At 36.8% G+C, this 22,335-nt stretch overlaps 2 protein-coding genes across 3 annotated transcripts; one reads left to right on the top strand and one right to left on the bottom strand.

The window, feature by feature from the left end:
* The first annotated feature begins 9,354 nt into the window (after positions 1-9,354).
* LOC105159990 (EXS (ERD1/XPR1/SYG1) family protein) lies at positions 9,355-13,905 on the top strand. Its single transcript, XM_011077225.3, has 13 exons — positions 9,355-10,236; positions 10,356-10,707; positions 10,796-10,844; positions 10,998-11,069; positions 11,152-11,281; positions 11,383-11,503; positions 11,636-11,894; positions 11,990-12,094; positions 12,179-12,223; positions 12,657-12,806; positions 12,895-13,173; positions 13,263-13,399; positions 13,661-13,905. The coding sequence occupies exons 1-13, from the start codon at positions 9,654-9,656 to the stop codon at positions 13,758-13,760; spliced, it is 2,382 nt and encodes a 793-aa protein (XP_011075527.1). The 5' UTR covers positions 9,355-9,653; the 3' UTR covers positions 13,761-13,905.
* Positions 13,658-16,669, bottom strand: LOC105159991 (uncharacterized). Of its 2 annotated transcripts, none has more exons than XR_016065194.1 (2): positions 15,836-16,669; positions 13,658-14,313 (listed from the first exon to the last, which is right to left on the bottom strand). XR_016065194.1 is itself a non-coding variant. In XM_088879700.1 (2 exons), the coding sequence occupies exon 1, from the start codon at positions 16,466-16,468 to the stop codon at positions 15,950-15,952; it is 519 nt and encodes a 172-aa protein (XP_088735826.1). In that variant the 5' UTR covers positions 16,469-16,668; the 3' UTR covers positions 13,658-14,313; positions 15,910-15,949. The 2 variants fall into 2 exon arrangements, 1 of the variants encoding a protein (XP_088735826.1); XM_088879700.1 differs by having other exon boundaries at positions 15,910-16,668.
* Positions 16,670-22,335: the final 5,666 nt, after the last annotated feature.

Genomic DNA, 22,335 nt, shown 5'->3' with positions numbered 1-22,335 from the left:
TGGAACAATTGATGGGGCTAGCACAGAAATATATAGATGAGGAGGAGATGAATGCGATGAAAGATAGAGAATGGAGAGGAAACTTAGATCGGGGTAGAGATCGAGATCGCACAAGAGGGGATGGAGATCCGCGACAAAAGCCCAACAAAGGGAGATAACCCCCCTATCAGCCGAAGTACCACAAATACACTCCACTAAACATGACGCGAGCTAAGGCGTTGTTGATGGTAGAAGAAACTGATGTTTTGAAATGGCCTCGACACACAAGGTTCACGCCCGCGAAGAAATACTCTAATAAATATTGCCGATTCCATCGAGAGCGAGGTCACGATACAGAAGACTATTTCCAATTGAAAGATGAAATTGAAAGATTGGTACGCCAAGGGTATTTCAAGGACCAAATTTTTCAGGGTCGCAAGATGGATAGGGATGCTTGTCAGACCAGGTCGAGGAGTAGGGAAGAAAGACAGAATCGAGAAAGAGACGAAAGAAGGGAGCCAAGAACAAGAGATAATGCGCTTGTGAAAGGTGTAATCCATACTATCGCGGGCGGCCCAGAATGAGGAGAGTCAAGAAGAACCAGAAAGAGGCATGAAAGGGAGAGGACAGAACATAGGGGCCAGTTCGTGATGAATGTGGAACCTGAAGAGGAGATTGTATTTGGAAGTAGAGATGTCAGCGCAGAGGTCGGGTTGTAGAATGATCCAATAGTAATCAAGATGGATATCGCTAACTTCACGGTCCAGAAAGTGCTTGTAGGTAATGGGAGCTCGACAAACATCATTTTGAAAGACGTGCTGGTTAAGATGGGACTGGATAACGCTAAGCTAGAGACGATGCGAACGCCACTAGTGGGGTTTGGAGGTAATGAGGTCGAATCACTAGGAACCATTGAGCTACCAGTATCACTCAGAGAAGAGCCTAAATGCAAAATATTTATGGTAAAATTTATTGTTGTTGATACTCCATTCGCATACAATGTTATATTAGGGAAACCTGGGCTTAACTCTTTCAGGGCGATCAGTTCAACATACCATCTAAAGATAAGTTCCGGACCAGAAATGGAGTGGAGAAGTGATTTGCGATAAAAAGGAAGCACAAAAGTGTTATAACTTGTCCTTGAAGAAAAGCGATCATAGTGAGAAAAAGCGCAAGTTAGAGCATTAGAGTGAAACTGGTGAGCTGGAAAAGTGAAGACCTGATAGAATCTAACCCATTGAAGAGTATAAAGTGGTGGAATTAGTGCAAAGTGACCCGACCAAAACGACCAAGATAGGATCACGAATAGGCGAGTATCTTGAAACTTTGATAATAGCATTGCTGAGAGGTAGTGCTGATATATTCACTTGGAGTCCATCAGACTTTAAAGGGATAAGTCTAGAGATGATAGGGTTGAACGTCGACCCGACTGCATGACCGGTACAACAAAAAAAGAGGTTGTTCAGTGTGGAAAAAAATGCATCATAAAAGAGGAGGTTGACAAATTGCTCAAAACCGGGTATGTTTCTGAAGTTCAATACATAGAATGGCTATCAAATGTGGTAGTGGTGCCTAAAGCGTCGGGTAAGTGGCGCATGTGGACTGATTTCATTGATTTGAACAAGGCTTGCGCAGAGGACCCTTACCCATTACCACAGAACGATATGCTAGACGATTCCACAATAGGATATGTGCTATTTTCGATGATGGATGCTTACCAAGGATACCATCACATCTTTATGGCGGAGGAAGATCGAGATAAAACATCTTTCATAACTGAAGGGGGAATTATTGCTATAATTTAATGCCCTTTGGCTTAAAAAATACAGGTGCCACCTATCAGAGATTGGTGAACAGGATGTTTAAAGCATCAGAGTGAAATCAAGAACATTAGGTGATCGCTCGACCTCAAACACTTCACGAGCATGTCGTCCACATATGAGTTCATGGTTATGCCCTTTGGGCTGTGTACTGCGTAACGCACCCTCCACTTTTCAAGCATTTATGCACACCATCTTTGAACCTCATCATAGAAACTTTGTGCTGGTGTTCTTTGATGGCATCTTGGTTTATAGTAGAACTTGGGAACTGCATTTGGCTCATGTCAAGGAAGTGCTAGAGTTGCTAAGAACACACCAACTTTATGCTAAAAGGAGTAAGTGTTCATTTGGCCAGTTGTATCTTGAATACCTGGGACACATTATATCATGGGAAGGAATTGCTACTGACCCTCAAAAGATTGAGTGTATGATCAAGTGGCCTACCCCCACCGCTATCAAGGCACTAAGAGGCTTCCTAAGCCTTACAGGCTATTATAGGAAGTTTATCAAAGGCTATGTAGTTATCAGCAAGCCTCTGACAACCTTATTGAAGAAGGATGCTTTGAGTGGAATATGGAGGCAGAGGAAACCTTCAATCAGCTCAAGAAGGAGATGACTATAGCTCCTGTTTTAGCTACGCCAGATTTCTCTTAACCTTTCGTAGCAGAGACTGATGCTTGTGGAAAAGGAGTTGGGGCAGTTCTAATTCAAAGAGGGGAGCCTATTGCTTATCTAAGCAAGGCATTATCACCCAAGAACTTGGGATTGTCTACTTATGAAAAGGAATTTCTAGCATTGTTGTTGGCCATAACTAAATGGAGACATTATCTGCAAAGGAACCACTTTGTTATTAAGATAGATCAAAAGAGTCTCAAGCACATATTGGATCAGTGAATTGACTTGGTCTTGCAGCAAAAGTGGGTAACAAAGTACTTGGCCTCAGCTATGAAGTACAGTACAAGGGGCATCAAAACCGCACTACAGATGCTCCATCCTCAAACTCCGGTGTCAGACCTATCCTCCTTGGGAGGTTCTTATTATATATCTATCTCCTCAATTCTCATAACATATTATATATATATATATATATATATCACTGTATTCACACATAAATATGTATATGTAATTAATTTTCTATTTTGACAACCTATAAATTTATAAATATTACAGTACTACATTATTTAGGAGAATACATATAATTAACATGATATAAGATTAATAAAAAATTATAAAACTAAAATAAATAAACTATAATTAATTTAATTAAACACAATAAAGTATTAAATGATTAGTTTTTACTACCTTGTCAACCAACTTATATATAATCTACAAGCTAATCAAATGTATATGCACGGAAAAGCAGCGTGTTGAGAGTGTGTAGTTAGTCTAAGAATTTTTACAATAAATGAAATGGAATAAAATGAATATATATAAGTTTTTTTGTGACGACCTTTGGAATGCCCAAGATAACCATTGAAAAGTAGCCATTAGAAAATATAGATATTATTTTGTATCGGTCGTTACAAAAGAAACCGTCCCCAATGTGACGGTTCTTGTAACACCGTCTTTTCGTATACTTTGCAACAATTTTTGCCACTGCCGTTGTTACTAAAACCAACCGTTACAAAACCAAAGCATAATAGTAACGACCTACAAATTGTAATGGTTTTAGGCACACACAAATTTCGTAACGGTTGTTGTAATGGTTTTTTGGCCGTTACAAAAAATTTTATTTTTATTATCCTCTTAATGACATCAGCACGTCCAATCCATTACAAAGTCGTTACAAAGTCCGTGTGTATTGGAACGACTAGATGGCCGTTACAAAAAAACTGTTACAAATCCTGCCTTTTTTTCTAGTGAGAATTTGGTCATGCCTAGGTACATGATGGTGCCATTCTCGCACATGCAACCTCCAGTCTGCCCGTGAAAGGACACATAATGCTATCCCAACGTGCCCTACAAACCGTCCAGCGCCAGGCCCATTGACCACTTAGTGAGGATCTCAAGTCCATAAATCCAGTTGATCAATCATATAGAAAATAGACAATGTAAAGACCACATGCATATCAAATTACGACTAACTGAGCAATATCAAAATAAATGGGACGTTTTGGATACTTATTTGTACTCTAAAGGTGACTCTCAACCGAAGTTCATAATGAATACCAGAATACCACATGACGAAATTAATAATTACATTGTAGCACTTAACTCCATAGAGTTTCGAAGGCCCATTCAAATCCAAATAGATAGCAAAATATCAATTCATTTTTGTCTATCAATAAATAATTTGAAGAAATATTTCTTTAAGGTTCGTCGCAAAAAAAACCATTTTTGTATTTATACTGTAGACATACACAATGTACATATAATTTCCTCTACTCCTATAATTTTCAATGATACTCATCGTAAGCCAAGTGACTAGATATGGTCCACAGCCGGATTCATCTCAAAGAAACCGAGTTGATAACACCTCTGCAAGCCTTATCTATTATTCCAATACAATGTTTAAAAGGGGAGCATAATAGTCACTTACATCTTAACATCTATATTTAGGTACTAAACAGAATATGGGTATTTTAATACATTTTTACGTATTTTTTTTCATATTTTGTATAGTTAATTAGATATAATTAGCAAAGTTAATTGAAAAGTGAGAACTACTACCCAACTACAATTAAATTTAGTATTTTGCACTCTATTGGTAATTTATGGTATTAATCTAATTAAAATTAATTATACTTAATTTTATTAATAATTAATACGTATATAACTTAATTCAACGAGTGGAGAATTCTTGTAAACTTCTCATCTCAAATAATTTTAAAAATAATTATTTTTATATTTATTCAATAAATACTCAATTCAGTGAAACAAGCAATTGACAATACTATTTATTAAATAAGTACAATTATTTAAAAATCCAATTCAAATGATATTCAAATAATTAATTGATTTCCAATTAAATTTTAAATTTCAAGAATGGAACTAAGTGTGATTAATTAATTACACTCGTACTATAAACATTCCTCTAACATTACACAATGGTTGTTCCAAAACAACATTAATATATAGAAATAGGGATAAATGCAAGCAAGCCCTTATGATATCGCAAATGAGCAAATTACCCCTTTATGATAAAACAAACAACGATTACCTCCCTGTATTTTTTAAATACAACAAACCTTTTTATGATTTTTAAAATAAAACAATTTACCTCCTTATATAGGGAGGTAAATTGTTTCATTTTGAGATGTGTAGGGGGGTAAATTGCTAAAAAAGTTTTTATAAAAAGATAATGTGCTCATTTTCAATATCATATGAGGGTAAATTGCTATTAACCCGATAGAAATATGAAGAAAGAGGACAATACCGTCGAGGTGAGGGTGAAAGCTTTGCAATTCTATCTGAAGGGGTTTCAACTTCTACTCTTTTTTATAAATTTACAAAATTTACAGTTTAGTTCCTTAATTTTTAAATTTAAAACTTTATAAAGTTTCAATTCAATTTCATAAAATTTTAATATATTAGAATCATGCCCTATAATTTATTTCTAGTCGATCTGCAATTTTCTAATTCAGACAAATTAAGTCAGTTTCATATAATTTCTTTTTGGGAAAAATGCAAGCAACCCCCTTGTAATATTGCAAATGAGTAAATTACTCCATTATGAAAAAATAAATAGTGATTTATCTCCCTGTATTTTTTAAAATACAACAATTTATTCCCCTATGATTTCTAAAATGAAGCAATTTACAAGTATAGAGGCGTAAATTGCTATATTTTTCTCATAAAGGGGTAATGTGCTCATTTTCAATATCACATGGGGATAAATTGTTATTCAACCATTTCTTTTTTATCCTAAACTAACTCAAATAAATTTTTTATAAATAAATTTTAAATAGAAAATAGGGAAGAAGAATAAAATCTATAATAAAATTAATTTGTTACAAATAATATATAATATTTAATTAATAAATACGAGATGTCACATAATTCTTGAATTATAAATGTGGATATATATATATGTATATATATTATGTTATGATGAGAGAGGAAAAACATAGTTTAGGGTAAAAGAAAAAGGAAAGAAATCATTATAAAGATTAGATTTGAAGGGTCAAAGTTTAGGGATGGTTTAAGGCCCACTTGAAGTTGGGGGCACACTTCTTCTGAACACATTTTACTGTTGGTGGAACCATTCAATTCAACATTATATTTCAAATCTCCTACTTTTAATGCACTGCATTTGCATGGGACCAACTGGACACACACACATGTTAGTTTGTCAGTTTGTGTTTATATATATGTGTGTATATATATATATATGTACAAATTATATTTTATCATCAGAATTATACTCATTTTTACACTTTGCCATCGAAATATTTCTTTTGTATCGACTTACCATCTCAATTTTGTAAAAATTGCACTGTGTCATATATGACCGTCTTTTTGTTGATTTTTCTGCCAAAAAACGTCACATTCTGTGCATATATGAAAAATATCACATCACATAATCCTTAAATATCACATATAACATGTGGTTGTTTTTCGACAATATACTTGGTTAAAAAACAATTATAAATAGAAAAGTGCAAAATTTCCTAAAGTTAAGATAGTAAGTTGATGCAAAAAAAAAAAAAAAATTAGATGGCAAATTGTAAAATCGGGCATATTCGGATGGCAAAATGCCTATATATATTTATAGAAAAAAATGTATTTATCCCCCGTGATATGAGAAATAAGCAAAATTCTTCTTGTGTACTAATTTTGTCGTGCCTGGAAATCAAAACACAAGAAAATTATTCCAAATAAAAATATATTTGAGGGTAAATTACAACAACCTCCCCAATTACGTAATCGTTGAATGAAGATATGAAATGATCAATTATGCCCTTACTGTATTTTTTTAAATAAAATAAAAATTTATAAACAAAATCAGATATAGTGGATGAAAAAATTATAAAAATTATAAAAAAATTATCCACTTAGTCAATAAATAAAATTATAATTTTTAGTCGACAAGGGCATTTTGGTCATTTCATTATAAAATTGAATGGAAACCTAATGGAGATTAACGGAATGGGCTAATTGTTAGACGGCCGTTAAAATTAGCGGGGTGTTCATAATTTTTCAAAAATAATATGGGGTATTTATAATTATGCCAAATCTCAAGAAGGTCGTTGTAATTTTCCATAAAATTTGAAGGTAAAAAGATGGGTACAATCTCTATTTATTCCTCTACTTGTTCTCTTGAAGAACGTATTTGACAATTTCAAAGGTAAAATCTCCTTATAGATCTCCCTTTGGCTTGATTTGAATATCTATAATTTAAGGGATCGCACTTATAATCTCGAATTAAATGCATAGTCTTGACTTGAGCTTTTGAGGATTTCAAAGTGAATTTGCCATTTGGATCTTCTTAAAAATATGTTGAGATATTTACAACATTAACTCGAGGGTTTAGCGACTGTAATCCCAAATTAAATGCTATAATCTATTATACACCTTCAACAAAAGAATCGATCTCCCGTCTAAATGCCTTTGAATATCTTTGAACTCAATGAATTGCGTAGAGAGAATTATTTGGTTCTCTAGCCTTGTGTGTTTTGAATGAGCTCCAAGGACCCTTTTATATAGGCGTCAAAGAGGTTCTGTTGCGACGCACTTAAACAACTTTTGTATTATCACTTTATAATTTAATTTAATTTAAAGCGATAAATACATCAAATATTTGGAACGATATGATTGGTCAACTTGACGTTATCTCTTTAATATTTGTATTTTTAAAGAGATAAATATCACGAATATTTGTCTTAATTTCATTAGAGCCTATATACCATTGCTCCACATGGCGTCTTCTGATTTGCAAGAATCTTTAACTGCAAAGTATAATTTCATTCTCCGAATTACTTCAATTTGATACATATTGGCCATTGATTTGATGACAAAATATATATTAAAATATTAATTAAATTAACTATTTGCACTTGAAATTGATTTAGTAAATCTCAAAAATAAATAGAAAAAAAATTGATAATTAATATATTATTTTGCTCTTGTCATCATTCAATTGGGCATAAAATTTTACTTACCTACACCGCTGTGAAAAAACATAGCAAATTATTTCATGTATTTTAGAAAATGAAAAAATTTACCCCCCCCCATCTAAATCATTAAAAGGGTAATTTGTTTCATTTTTCAAAATATAGAAGATAATTTACTAATTTTTTTTCTTATCGAGGATCTTTTACTTATTTATATATCTGAAGAGGAAAATCAAATTTAATGCTATATATATATATATATATATATATAGAGAGAGAGAGAGAGAGAGAGAGAGAGAGAGACGGTAAAAACGTAAAGTGGTCTTATATATATATATATATATTTTCAGCAACCATATTTTGTGCGAATTATATTGTTAAAGGTATTCACACAATAATGTTTGCTGCTTTTGGCTGTTGGCTTTGTTTTTTATGGCGCGCTGCCTACTTTTTCTGTGCACGATTGAGTACTTTTATTTCATTTGTGTAATGTAGCACTTACGTTACACATTATTTAAACTGTATTTTCCTTTTGCAAAAGTGATACATACATTCTACATATCACTAAATTCGTATAAATTCAGATAGAAATTAAGTTTGGTATACCTAAAACATGTGCTTACATATAATTTTTTATAAATCCCATATGATAGGCCGAGGAGATAAAAGGCGCATGCACGTGCATGAAAAAAGTAACGAGGTCAATGTTTTCTAAATATTCAAAGATTTACGCATAAGTGGGCGTTCCGCTTATGATTTATGTAGTAAAGAACTCTTCCAAATGCGTGTTTTTTTCCAAGTTATAGCGCATTATAACTTGTTTAGGAAAATTATGTTGTTTGAACTTTAAATGTTTCTTACTTCCTCAAGAAACTTCTTTGATGTTTCTTTGATTCCGCAACATGCATGGGATTGACCTTAATTTTTTTTCACAAATGCAGGTTGACAAAGATTTCCATCAAAATAAAAATATACGTTTGCAGCTAATGACACATAATCCTTTGAAAAAGGTTGTTGGATGAGTTGTTGACATCGGTAAAAACAAAAAACTTCAACATTAAACATTTGTGTTAAGAAAAAATCCATGTCTGAAATAATAAAATATTTCTTTTCAAGAACTTGAATGAGTTTCATTAATATTAAATAAGTTCCAAAACCCTGCAATCTTGACCACTGATTAAGACTTTAGCAGATATCAGCAAAGCAAACCCACTGATGACAATGAAATGTTCAACGTAGTACTGTAGTTTAGGTAGTCCCAGCTGCCTGTACGTAATATTCTTGTTGAAAAATCTTTGAAGTGCACAGTAGCTAGACAAGAAAAGGGCAGAAAAAGTGATACTGTCTTGAATATTTCAAGAACCCCAACTCTTACACAGTTCGTCTTCAGACAGTTAATTAATGGTGAACAGTTCTATTAATTAATCAGTATTATGGTCAAAATGTGAATGCTTAGCTAATACATATGTTGTCTACTTTATTGTCAACTTGTGATCATGCCCTGGATTTCTACTTTTTCTCTGTTAAATAATTTGATTATGGAAGCCGGACCAAGCCCACACGACGGTTCCATTTCACTGCATCAGTCCTCAGAATGTTCTCTAAGACCACCTGAAAGTTGAAAATTCTTCCTTTCCATTCAAATCTCTTATTCTGTTATCATATATATATATATAGACACTACATTGCTTTCTCCTTCATCTGTTCAGTTAATTTTTTCACTTTCTAATACTGTTGAAACAAGTTGATTGTTGTTTTTAAGCATTCAATATAGCAGCGTTGTTCATAAGATTTCATTAAAATGAAGTTTGGTAAGGAATTTGCATCACAAATGGTGCCAGAATGGCAAGAAGCATACATGAATTACGAGTTCTTGAAAACTCTGTTGAAAGAAATCCAACTCTTCAGGCAAAGAAACCGGCCGGCCGCAGCAGGATCGAACGGCCTGAGGCGAAACCTCACCCTGTATAGAGCCTTCAGTGGACTAACAAAGAGGGGAACTTCTCCGAGAACAGAAGCAGCATCTGATATAGAAAATCAGGTCATTCTCGTGAACAATGTCAGACGGGACGGGGTGGAAGGCTCGGAGACGATGTTTCTCATGGCAGCAGACGAAGGAGGAGAATACGAGCTTGTTTATTTCAAACGGTTGGACGATGAGTTTAATAAGGTAATAAAGTTTTACAAGTCCAAAATGGAGGAGGTAATGGAGGAAGCTGCTGTTTTGGATAAGCAAATGAATGCTCTAATTGCGTTTCGAGTAAAGGTGGTGAATCCGAGGGGATGGACGAATAGTTTGGAGGAAACTGCTCAGCTTGCTTCAGATGTTGCAGCTTCTAGAGCTGTATTGTTGGCTACTACTCCATCTGCAGCTAGAGCAAGTAGTACGTATATATTCTTCTAACAAAGTGTTTTTACGTTCTTTTGCAGTTTCTTGCATTAGTAACTATATTTACTGAGATGAAAATTTTTCTGAGACTAAGTGTTATGTTCATTGATGCAGGAAGGGCTGCAATGGATGCGATAGACGAAGAGAGTTCAAGCAGTCAGGGTACATCTGATGAATCGGGAGATGATAATAAACATAGGAGGGAGATGGAACTAGTGAAAATTAAGACCCGAGATTACAAGCAGAATGACATCAGGGCCATTAGACCAGCACCTTTGGAGATACTTCAGCATGTGAAGTTTAACACTAGTCAAGAAACTCCTCGATCGACAATTAAAGGTTTTCTCAATCTTCCGAACCAAACAGACCTGAAGTTCAGCAAGGATAATTTGAAGAGAGCAGAAGACCAACTTAAGAAGGCTTTTGTCGAATTCTACCATAAACTAAGGCTTCTGAAGAACTACAGGTGAGGAGCCTGATGTTGAGTTCATGAATATTATGAATATCGTTTTCTGGTGATGTATTTTTACTTACTTCCTGCATAAATGCAACAGCTTCCTGAATATCATGGCGTTCTCGAAAATCATGAAGAAATACGATAAGGTATCTGCCTAAATAATCTCTTTAATGTTGTCCTAGAATCAACTGAGAGACTCCTATAATGTGATTATTTAAAAAGATATGTAGGGATATTTTCTCACTTAAAAGATACATGTATCGGCATACTGCTTATATTTCTGATCCCATCTTGTTCAGATTGCTTCAAGAAGCGCTTCAAAACCATATATGAAAATGGTTGATAATTCCTACCTCGGCAGCTCTGACGAGGTGAGCTACATATACATTCAATGAGAATTGAAAATCTCATAGTTCATGCAATATTCAAGTAAGTTTATTCATGCAAGTATAGGTCAGCAAGTTAATGGAAAGGGTAGAAGTTACTTTCATCAAGCATTTCTCCAACTCAAACCGCAGTAAAGGGATGAATATCTTAAGGCCAAAGAAGAAGAGGGAAAGGCATAGAGTAACATTCTCTATGGGTAAGATGTTCAGCTAGGTGAACTTTATCCTTCAAAGTAAAACAATAAACGGGGTTCGCTTCTGATCACTTAGAAATCTCTTTTGTACCGTATATTTGCAGGATTTCTCGTAGGCTGCACATTCGCTCTTATAATGGCCCTCGTTTTAATCATTCGTGCACGTAATCTCCTGGATAAAGCTGGGCGAGTACTTTACATGGAAACTATGTTTCCACTTTACAGGTAAATCCTTGTTCAATTTCGACGTTCTTGAATCTTGATGTCCGAAAAGCTACAGTTCAACCAAAGCAATGAAAGACATGCTTTAAATATTTGGAGTTGTCAGTTAATAGACAAGTAATGTTCTTGTTACAGCTTGTTTGGCTTCATTGTTCTACACATGCTGATGTATGCTGCAAACATATACTTCTGGAGGCGATATCGAGTCAACTATTCGTTCATATTTGGTTTCAAAGAAGGAACAGAACTGGGGTACAGAGAGGTTCTGCTCCTTGGTTTCTGTCTAAGTGTGCTAGCTCTGGCCAGTGTACTTGCCAATCTGGATATGGAAATGGATCCAGTGACTCAAGACTATAAAGCCATAACAGAACTCCTTCCTCTTGGCTTAGTATTGGTAAAAAAAAAAGCATACCCATGTTAATAATCGAGCTTTTTCTTAAACATACATCTTCAAGATAATCTAAATTCGACCGTTACTCTTTCTGGCAGCTAGTGGTTGTGATTATGCTCTGCCCTTTAAACATCATATACCGTTCAAGTCGGTTTTTCTTGCTCGTCTGCATATTCCATTGTGTCTTAGCTCCTCTCTATAAGGTAAATACGGCATCATAAACCAGCTGAAAATTTTATGGAACTAATATGTCTTCTTACTTATATGCGACCATATGTTATGTGCAGGTTTCTCTACCAGACTTCTTCTTAGCAGACCAGCTTACAAGCCAGGTTCTACATTAACTTCTAATGTGCTTTAGAGCTTCAGTTTTCTGAATTGTCGTATGTTAGGATAATTAGAATAGCACCCCCTCTGTTATAGTCAAATTATAGAAACCACCCATATTATGTGATCAATGTTTCATTACATCAAGGGAGTATTAGTGTCAATCAAATACACAGCTTCAGTTTTTCGATTACTATAAAATTATGATAATATTACACTAAAAGCCCTTAATTACAGTCAAATTACACAACCGCCAGTATTATTTGATTCGTAGTTTTTTCATGGCATAGAGAAAGGGATGTCTGTATAATTAGAACGTCACAAATAAGGGTGTCCATACAATTATTCAAACAGTATGGAGGATTTCTATGATTTGATCATTAGTTAATAGAGATACTTTTGTCCCTCCGGAAAAATAACTGTGCAATCTTGATGCAGGTTCAAGCTCTTAGGAGTCTAGAGTTTTATATTTGCTACTATGGTTGGGGAGACTACAGACTAAGACAAAACAGTTGCAAAACGAACGATGTTTTCAACACGTTCTCTTTCATTGTAGCTGGAGTACCATACTGGTGGCGCCTCCTTCAGGTGCATAAATAAACCATCCCAAAACTAACAGTCAACAGAAGCTGCTGGAATTATTACAAGCAAACTGACATCATTTCTTGATTCCCAGTGTCTCCGCCGCCTGTATGAAGAGAAAGATGCTAAGCAAGGATACAACGGCTTGAAATACTTGTCAACAATCGTTGCAGTTTGTGCCAGAACAGCTTACACTCTCAACAGAGGAGATACCTGGAAGTTAGTAGCTTGGATAGCCTCAATAATTGCGACGATCTATAGCACATACTGGGACATTGTTATGGACTGGGGTCTTTTCCAGCGGAGCTCCAAGAACCGATGGTTGAGAGACAAGCTGCTTATCCCACACAAAACTGTTTATTTTGTAGCCATAGTGAGTTTTCAAGAATAGAGGCTTTGGGAGATATCAAGTTTTTGTGGTGAGTGGCCTTTGAGCTGACAGTGTTTGTCCTTCTGTTGCAGGTCTTGAATGTGTTGTTGAGGTTAGCCTGGATGCAGACTGTGATGAATATCAAAATTTTTTCCTTGCATAGGCAGACAATGGTTGCACTTGTGGCTTCTCTAGAGATTATTCGTCGTGGTTTATGGAACTTTTTCAGGTACTTATATCATGATACGTGATAAAACCCTTTCGTTAAAATTGTTGAATTCGTAAGAGGAATTCTGTGCAAACCATTTGGGCGCTAGCCGATCACATTTCTGAGCATTTAATCTGTTTGACTATAAAACAAGATGCAATGCTCATACCTCATGCCTGAGCTAACTGTCTATGATCCTGTCTGGACAGTATCAAACTAAGTAGCATCTCATAGCTTGCTATAAACTTTCTAACATCAACCGTTGTCTTCTTGGATGTGCAGGCTGGAGAATGAACATCTTAACAATGTTGGCAAGTATCGTGCTTTCAAATCAGTGCCATTACCTTTCAACTACGATGAAGATGAGGACAAAGATGAGTAGAAAACATTGGTGGAGGAGAAAAGTATCCAATTCTCCTCCACTTAGTCACATTCTTTGATTGTTTATACAGTTCTAATTGTAACTTATCCAAAAGTCGCACAGTGTAAAGTCCTTTCTGCATAATAATATGTGATCTACTCAGCCACACCCAAGTTCACAAAAACAGAACTTGGAAATATGATACTTGTTGACCAACTTTACAGGGAATGATGGTAACATCTATTCAACAGTGTAAATAAACCAGATAACAATGAAGAATAACATAAAAGTCGCAGATCATCCATTGGATTTCTTGCTTGATTTGTGCTTCTTGGAGCAATCTAATCTGACATATAGTTCAACGCATCATCTATGCACACATTAAGAAAAAGCTGGCTGTAAGAAAGAAACTATGAAATAGTCGCCGCCTCCTCAATATCATATGCATTGAAAGAACATGAATTTGTGATATGTGCAACGCAAGTAACATGTTTGACATTCTGCATGCTCTAATTTCAACAACTTTGAACACTCTTCTTTCCATCTTTTTCTGGAAAGACATAAGATCTCTCACCTGCAGAAAGTTGACAATTCAAGGAAACAAAGTATGAAAAATTGCGACGAGGCAATATTTTGAAAAATAAAGTAGTTACTATTAGGATTCTAATGAATATCGTTATTTTGCAATGGAGGAATCTGAAATCTAAACCGAACCTATTACTGTTCTTCATTTAATATGTATGATATCTGCTTTTCAGATGACAAAAGCATAAAAACGTAGTCAAAAGTTGCCTTTTCATTTTTATTCAAAGGTCATCAAAGATATAAGTTTTGCTGCTTCTCCGACCAAACCTCGTCACTGGAAAATCCTACAAAAGGCTCTCTAAAGTGATTTAAAGTCTTCCCTGAGTCGTCTCCTATATAGCATAGTGTATTATAGCATATAAAAATAATGCAATTCAGACTTTCTTCTAAGGGCTATAGGCCGTAGCTTCTGAAACAACATAACAGATCTTGAATTTCTAACTCTTCCAAATTCTAACAAAGTCTAGAAAATCAAATTTCCTGAAATTATGCATTCTAAAGATTGAAGCAGAGTCTCGCAGGAAATTTCATCATATAGGCTGAAGGAGTAAGATCTTCGGAAACCAATAAATTCACTTTTTTCATGATATTCATACCTGTCAATAAAAATACCCAACTGGCCATCAACCACCATGAATGGGGTTGCAACAGAAGGCAACGATGAATATTGCATCACGTCTTATCAAAAGCATACCAAAAAAGGAAAAAGAAAAGCTTAACATAAGGAGAACAAAGAAAACGTGATTGGAGTCAAGAACTTGAGGAAAGATCATAATCAGGACACCAACTGAAGCAGCAACTTTGAAAGACATAAAAGTTTTCTTGTTTGCAAGCATATCAAGGACATACACGTGCCCACATGCATTTTACTGGGTGGTATATATGAGGAAGGTCTTAAACCCCTGAAAGGAGACCCTATAAGAAACTGTAGTGACAGATCAAATATACAAGCTCCAGAAATTGCCAAATGTCCGCCAACTAGAACTCAAACAGATCAATAATTATTGACAAAAACAGAATCGAGCGGCAAATCAAGTGTTGAGGTTTCTGCTAGATTTTGCATATAACTAAAATGGCGTTCGTCATTTATCTCATGGATGTAAACACATTTTCATCTTCATCTCTCTCTGACCAAGAAACCACAGACTAGTAAGTTAAATCATCTCAACTTGTGAACCAAAATCCGTAATGCAGTCAAAACATAATCCTGGCAAGAATATCTGCAGTTACAAGTAAATATCACTATGTTGCCCAAAGAAAATTTTCCTGTTTCATCTACCCAGATCATTGCAAGATTTCGCATTTCCTTCAAACAATTCAAAATTATCAACCCAATGGGCAGCATATTGGAGAGATAGAAGAACGTTCAGTCAATGTTCCCCACAAATAAGATGATTTTACATGTTAAGATCGGCAGGATGCATTGAATGAATTTCCATTTAATAGCCAATACATTTATGCAAAAGCATATCAATTTCATCCCAAAATTTTCAAGTTTTATATTACTTTACCTCAGCAAAAAGTCCTCATTTCAATTAGCAATAAGAACCGTATAATCAAGAAAGCTCAATCTTCAATATCCTACCAGATCAAGACTATTTCTTTCGATCAGAGCTACCAAAATGTTATTCCTTTTCCTTCTTTCCCATTCCTTCACCTCCTCCTCCTTGGTTATTCGACCTTTCTTTCTGTTCCTCCAACTGCTTCGCAGCCTTCTCGGCCTGCAAAAGAGGAGCGTAATAATCGGAATGCGCCTCCATGCACTTCTTAAGAGCTGCAGTTGCCTGAAAACACTTCTCCACGATATCCTCTTTGTTCTTCTCTCCTTCCTCCACACACTTCTCCCATTCTATAAACGTCTCTATGCATCCGCCCCCTTTCATAAACAAGCAAAACCCACATTCACCTTCCACGTCTTCTTCTCCCTCGGCTCCCTCTGAAAGGGTCTCCTGAACTGGGTACTTGGGTTCTTCCGAATCCCTCGCCAAAAGGGTCTCCTTTTCTGCTGGATTTTCTTGGACTCCCGCTGTCTTTGTATCTCTTGGTGGATCAGAGGTTTCTTGAATTGGGATCCTTGATTCTGGGATTCTGTGCAGCTGGGTGGATTTTGGTTGATGGGTTTGCGGAGAATTTGAAGAAGACATGGTGGATCTCCGGTGTCCGCGGGGAGGAGTTGGACTTCGGCTGCCAAGGCGTGGAGAGAATATCTCCCATGGCTGCTGGACTTAAACCTCTCTTTTTAAACCCCTTCTTTCTCCAGCTTAGAATATTTTCAGTTTATTTTAGTTTTCCTTTTCTCTTTTTCTACGAAGAGTATGCGTTTTTGGGGATTGTAAAAATTGTTAATGCAATGATTAATACTTTTCTCGAATGTTAAGGTAGAACTTGTACCGCTTACTTTGAAGTCACTCGGATAGTTTGTGACCATAAGTAAAGTCCATTGCACTTGTTAATAAAATGACCCAAACCAGTTGGCTGGGAGCACTTGGATGACTTACTCACAAAGCCCATCAGGCTTCCTAACCCATCTTACTGGTTTAAACCAACTCACTGCCTATTTAAGTGTCTCTCTCATTCTTTCAAACCCTAATCCTATCCTCTTTTTTCCGTCGTACGTTTCTCTCTTCCCCTCCCCAAGTGACCCTTTGGGTCTCCCCCTTCCTCCTCGTATTCTTATTCTTCTCTCCTCCCCATCAATGGCCGTTAAATGTCATTTAACCAGCAGCCTCTTTATATGGCTGATAAGAACTTATTATCGGCATCGAAGAAATTAACCCTCTATCCTCTTCTCCCTTCTCTCTGAAATTTTCTGAGTAATACTTCATGCTCTGAAAGCTTGAAACCATCGGTTAATTAATAGCTTTTGTGGCAAAGCCTTGGTGGCTCTATTAAAAGCCTAAGTGGTCGTGACCTTTGTGGCTCTGAGAATAGCCTTTGTGGTTTGTGAATTAAGCAACCGTGCTAGGTTGTGGCCCTTGGTCTTGGTGGCTTAAGGATCTTGGCTATCTGAGCCTAGATTTGTGAATGTGATATATACTTTGTCTCTCTCATTCTACAGTTTCTGGGATTGTTTATTATACTGTTATTTCTATTCTGTAGATTTCTTGTAATTTGTTATAGGGGTTTTATTAACCCAAAAGGCCTGTAACTTAATTTTTTAAATTTCTGAATATTGTTTAAAGTCAGTGACCGATCCATTCCTTACAACACTACAACAATTGGTGATTTATGATACTTCAGTACTACTTCACATTATGCAGATCATAACTGCCACACTTCGAGATAATCTTCCCCAGAGCTCCTTATAGCTTGAACTGCAGTCAAACTATGAAGTTTTAATCAGCACCCCCAACAAATTGATAACTCTATCAAGTACTAAATCACCAATATAAATTTATTGTGTATTGTTAGACTGCATCTACAGCGTTAAGTTAAGCTTGTAAAGAGGTGCACAAAGACAACGAAACACACACTTAATAAGAAGAAACGACTTTAGTGAAAAATGATACTGAAGGGACAAAATGTAATAGCAATGTTGTGCACGAAGATTCTACACAACAGGATAAGATTTCTTATGTCAACTGACCTACAACACAGTGTGAATAGGTAAAAAGCCACTCATTCTTCACTGTGAGCCCCTTTGTGTGGATGCTAGGGGTTGGTTCGGAAAGTTTGGGCATCAGGGCACCTAATGGTATCTGCATGGTGGAGGGGGCACAAATATCGACAATTAGGAAGGCAAATTGGTCAGTGTGTGGGTCGGATGGCATGGACCCGTGCCTTGACCTTGATAGTTAAGTGGTGCATGGCTGTGGCGTGCCCCAATAGGCTTGTCGCACATATCGTATGGGTTTTTTGCGGACAATTTTGGGTTGGATGAACAGTGTTCGGGTGAACAAGAACATGCGTGCAGCCAATACCTGATACATGCATTTATAGGAAGCTGTGCGCACAAGCAAGGAGAATGTGAGGAGTTGGCTGGATGTTAACCGTGCAGGTAACACGTGACGTGCGGATGGTAGGATGTTGTGGCCGCAGGTAGACCCTTGAGTACGGTAGCTCGGTGACAACTTGCGAGGGCGAGGGTAGGGAATGATAGATGATCGCAGGGCTAACCAACATGGTGGTTATGCTTCAACAGTTATGATGAGCTATTGCGAAGCAGTTCCAAACGATTTTGTAGACAAACATAGATTTTGAAAGGCACCGTGAGGTGCGAGTGGATCGGCCCGGCAAGGCGCATGCGGAATCAGGAATAATAAATTGTGCAAATTAAAATAAAATTACAATAAAATTATAATTCAAAGGGATGTTCCCGTGGAGTTCCCAGGCGTTCGATGTAGCTAATAAATAAACGACAATAAAGTTAACGGGGCTAATGGATGAATGGAAACGAGAGGCACAAAAATTGTAAATCAAAATTACCTCTTTGATTTATTTCGCACCTCCTTCGTTTGATTAGTTCACCCAAGGCTTCAACGTAGAAATCCTATAAAGTTGCGTCCATGGATCCCTTAATTTCCTTGATAGAAGAAAACTAGGGAGAAAAATACACACCAAGTGTGCATTCAACAGGGGTGTCGGCTGAGTGGAAATTAGGAGAGTAGAAAATTATTTTCTTGTATTGTGTATTCATTCATTAGTTATTCCAAATAACTAATACACATATATACTTTGTATGGATGCATTAAAATATGCTTAGATCATTTTAACCATCAATAAGGTAATAAAATCCTTTATTCCAAATAAAGGATTACTAACATGGCACTTACCAAAAGTGAATTTGTTAGTCAATAATTTTCTTTTCTAACAATTTCCTCTAACTCAATTAATGGGCTTGGGCTCGTCCCTTCTTGGTGATTTTTTTGTGAATCTTTAGGTTCACTTTTTAGTTAGATTTGGACTAGTCTCCAACATTATTATTAATTAAAGCAATTTAATTAATAATTCTTGATCATGAAAGCCCGTCACCATGGGTGGTTGTCTAGCAACATTCCATGGCACTAGAGACTAGGCGAATTTTCATGTGAACTTTTAGTCTCCTGAGTCCATAGGGGTATGGTCCTTCCATCTACCGTCCCCGGTCTTAGTCTAGGGCATGGAATTGGACGTCGATTCTCATTCTGGACTAGGCGTCTATGCTTAATACTTGAGATCGCGTTATGCCAAATTACTCGACATAGGAACCTCTTCTTCCTATTCGATCAATGACTATGACCATGGCTTTATAAAGCGTAGACATGCATTTCTAAGTGCATAGGAGATACCTCTGTCACATTTTGATAGGGGATGGATCCTATTTTTTGAACTCACCGTCCTCGCTACATACTTTGACCGCACTAGATAAGGCATATGATGACCATGTCTGAGATACGATTACCTCATGCACAAATCTAAGATACAGTCATCGCATGCACGTGACTACCGTGATTCCTCAAGTATGAGGACTACTCCCGTACTATCGGAGCCAGGGACTCAAGTCATATCGACCAAGTCTCCAAGGCCCATATGAAGATCCGCGCGAGTCAGTTCAGTCGATTCGACACCTAACCAATCGACCCATTAAGATCGCATAGACGTCCCACGTCTGCTGTCGATGAAACATGGCACTCATCAAATGAATGCGACTCTTAATGCAAGTCTCAGTAGGACTCTCGATGCCCAGTCTCGAGGTACTCGACTTGGAACATTTCAGACCAAACCCTAAATAGTTGGTTTCATGACTGCCACCCAATGCACAGTCCAACTATTGCATTGTTGTTAAAGTGGTCTGTGGGCATCTGTTGTGACGTCCAAGTAGTGCTTGACGTAATTTGGTAAGCACAATAGATTCGCGTGCCGACCACGAATTCTTATTATATTCACCGGGACAAATTGCTTAAATATAGATTACTTGAATTATTCTCAAAACCGTCAATCCAATTGCTTTTGGTACCCATTTCAACAAATTTATGGGAGGTGGTTGGTATTTTTCACCGTCATGACAACCACCATCAACTTGGTGCTAACCTGACGCCTAGTTGGCTTATTCTGATTGGCCCATCAGTTGAGAATTACTCACTACACATTTCTGCATTATTTTAGCTACAAAGTTGCACAACGAGTTGTGTTGCAAGCTTGAGGCATTCATTGTATTCTTATTTTGTGACTAATGCAAAGTTGGATTAAAATCTATAATTGTGTGCATCGGTACATTATGTTTCTAACCTATGCTATGGGTATGTTTTTGGCTTGTTAAATCTAATCCAAAACTAAATTAAACGAGGCTTGAAAGATTAAGTGATTAGTTGACTAAGTTGCGAATGAAACCAGGCTACACAGTGGGAAAAAAAGTATTAGACATCAAAACCCTTGTGATAATTGGTAATAAAACCAGGTTGCATTTGGTTTTGTGAGTTTTGGGCTATGACAGACCAAACGTCATTGCAAAACCGTGTTGCTGAATCAGAGACTGAGATTCATTAGATTATGGAACTACTTGGACATCCCTAGAATCCCTTACCAGTGGCACTGCTTCCGTAGGTTGATACCTTGTGTATGAGGGTTGTTCACTGTAGTCAGTTGATGACTTGTTGGGCTTTGTTGAGCGTCGAGTGACTTCTGTTGTTGAGGATGTGACTCATTGATGCGAAGGCATTATGTGAAGGAATTTAGGTTGTAGATGCTTGATTTCCAAGATATGTATAAGGAGGTCAAATTGTTCAATTTCCTATCAGGATTGCAAACTTGGGCTCAAATAGAGTTAAGGAATCAGGGTATCTAGGATCTTCCGTCCGCGATTACTACTGCAGATCGATTGGTGGATTTCATAATCATTAGCTATTCAAGTTAGGATAAAAAGAAGAGATAGTTCAGAAGGTACGAAGGGAAATCAAACAAGGCGGGGAAGGATGGAAAGTTCAAAAAAACGATGAATAAGAAGGTAACAGGGTTGGGTAACAAGGATACCACCTAACCCATTGTTAGTAAGACCAAGAAGGGTTGATACCTCTACAATGGCGACCACAGGATGTAAGATTGTCACAAGCGTGGGAGGTTGAATGCACTTGTTACTGAGGCTGATAATGATGATGAGGGTGGATCCTCATGGCTCAACCCTATGTAATTGTTCAATGCAATGCACGAGAAGCCACCGAAATAAAAAAAAATTGTATGTTTGGGTAAGCATGAATGGCAAAGAGGCGATGGCGATGATTGATACATGCGCCACCCACAACTTTGTGGGTGATTGTGAGATTCAGAAGTGGGATTGAGCCTTACACAATATTCCAACCTCATCAAAGCTGTGAATGCTGAGGCAAAGCCGATTCGAGGAGTAGCCAGTATGGAATTGAAAATAGGCATAGGGCAAGGGAAGTGCATCTTGGTGGCAGTCCCCTTGGACAACTTTAACGTGATCCATGGGATGGATTTTCTTTGCTAGTGAAGGTATAGGTTATTTACTATTGATTTTAGTTGCCCATCTTCTTGGTAGGGCATATATTTGGAGGATTTTGTTAACTTTAAGGAGAAAAAAGATGATTTTTTTTTTAGAAATGTAGCTTAAGAAAAGGTCAAGGTATGGTGAGGGAACATACCTTATTGCGGTAATTGAAAATAAATCGGATGTGGTTCAAGAAGTTCTTGATGAAGCAGCAGAGGTATTGGAGGAGTTTATGGATGTTTTCCCTTCTATACTGCCTAAGAAATTACCATAATGACGGGTCAGTGATCACTGTATAGAATTAGAGCTAGGTGCGCGGCTACTGGTATATACCCCTTATCGTATATGTCCTTTGGAGTTAGCCGAGTTGAGGAAATAGTTAGATGGTTTATTGGAGGCAGGATTGATCCAGCTGTCTAAGGTTTCTTATGGTTCCTCATTTTTGTTCAAAATAAATAACATGTTTCATCGAGGATGTGTGTAGATTGCAGGTCACTGAATATCATTGTGAAAAGTATTCTATTCCAAATGCTCTGAACCTATTTGGCAAATTGAGGAGGGCGCGATACTACCGAAGATTGGTTTAAG

The sequence above is a fragment of the Sesamum indicum genome, linkage group LG4 (genome assembly GCF_026168435.1).
Source record: "Sesamum indicum cultivar Baizhima isolate 11 linkage group LG4, ASM2616843v1, whole genome shotgun sequence".
Taxonomy (NCBI): Eukaryota; Viridiplantae; Streptophyta; class Magnoliopsida; order Lamiales; family Pedaliaceae; genus Sesamum; species Sesamum indicum.
Note: the sequence above shows the minus strand (reverse complement) of the source record. Positions and strands in the feature narration are given on the sequence as shown.

Bases quoted from the DNA above. Each gene is read 5' to 3' on its own strand.
- LOC105159990 (XM_011077225.3), top strand. From the start codon at position 9,654: ATGAAGTTTGGTAAGGAATTTGCATCACAAATGGTGCCAGAATGGCAA. The intron at 10,845-10,997 runs GTATCTGCCTAA...CATCTTGTTCAG, and splicing joins TCATGAAGAAATACGATAAG to ATTGCTTCAAGAAGCGCTTC. The intron at 13,174-13,262 runs GTGAGTTTTCAA...CTTCTGTTGCAG, and splicing joins CTGTTTATTTTGTAGCCATA to GTCTTGAATGTGTTGTTGAG.
- LOC105159991 (XM_088879700.1), bottom strand. From the start codon at position 16,468: ATGTCTTCTTCAAATTCTCCGCAAACCCATCAACCAAAATCCACCCAG.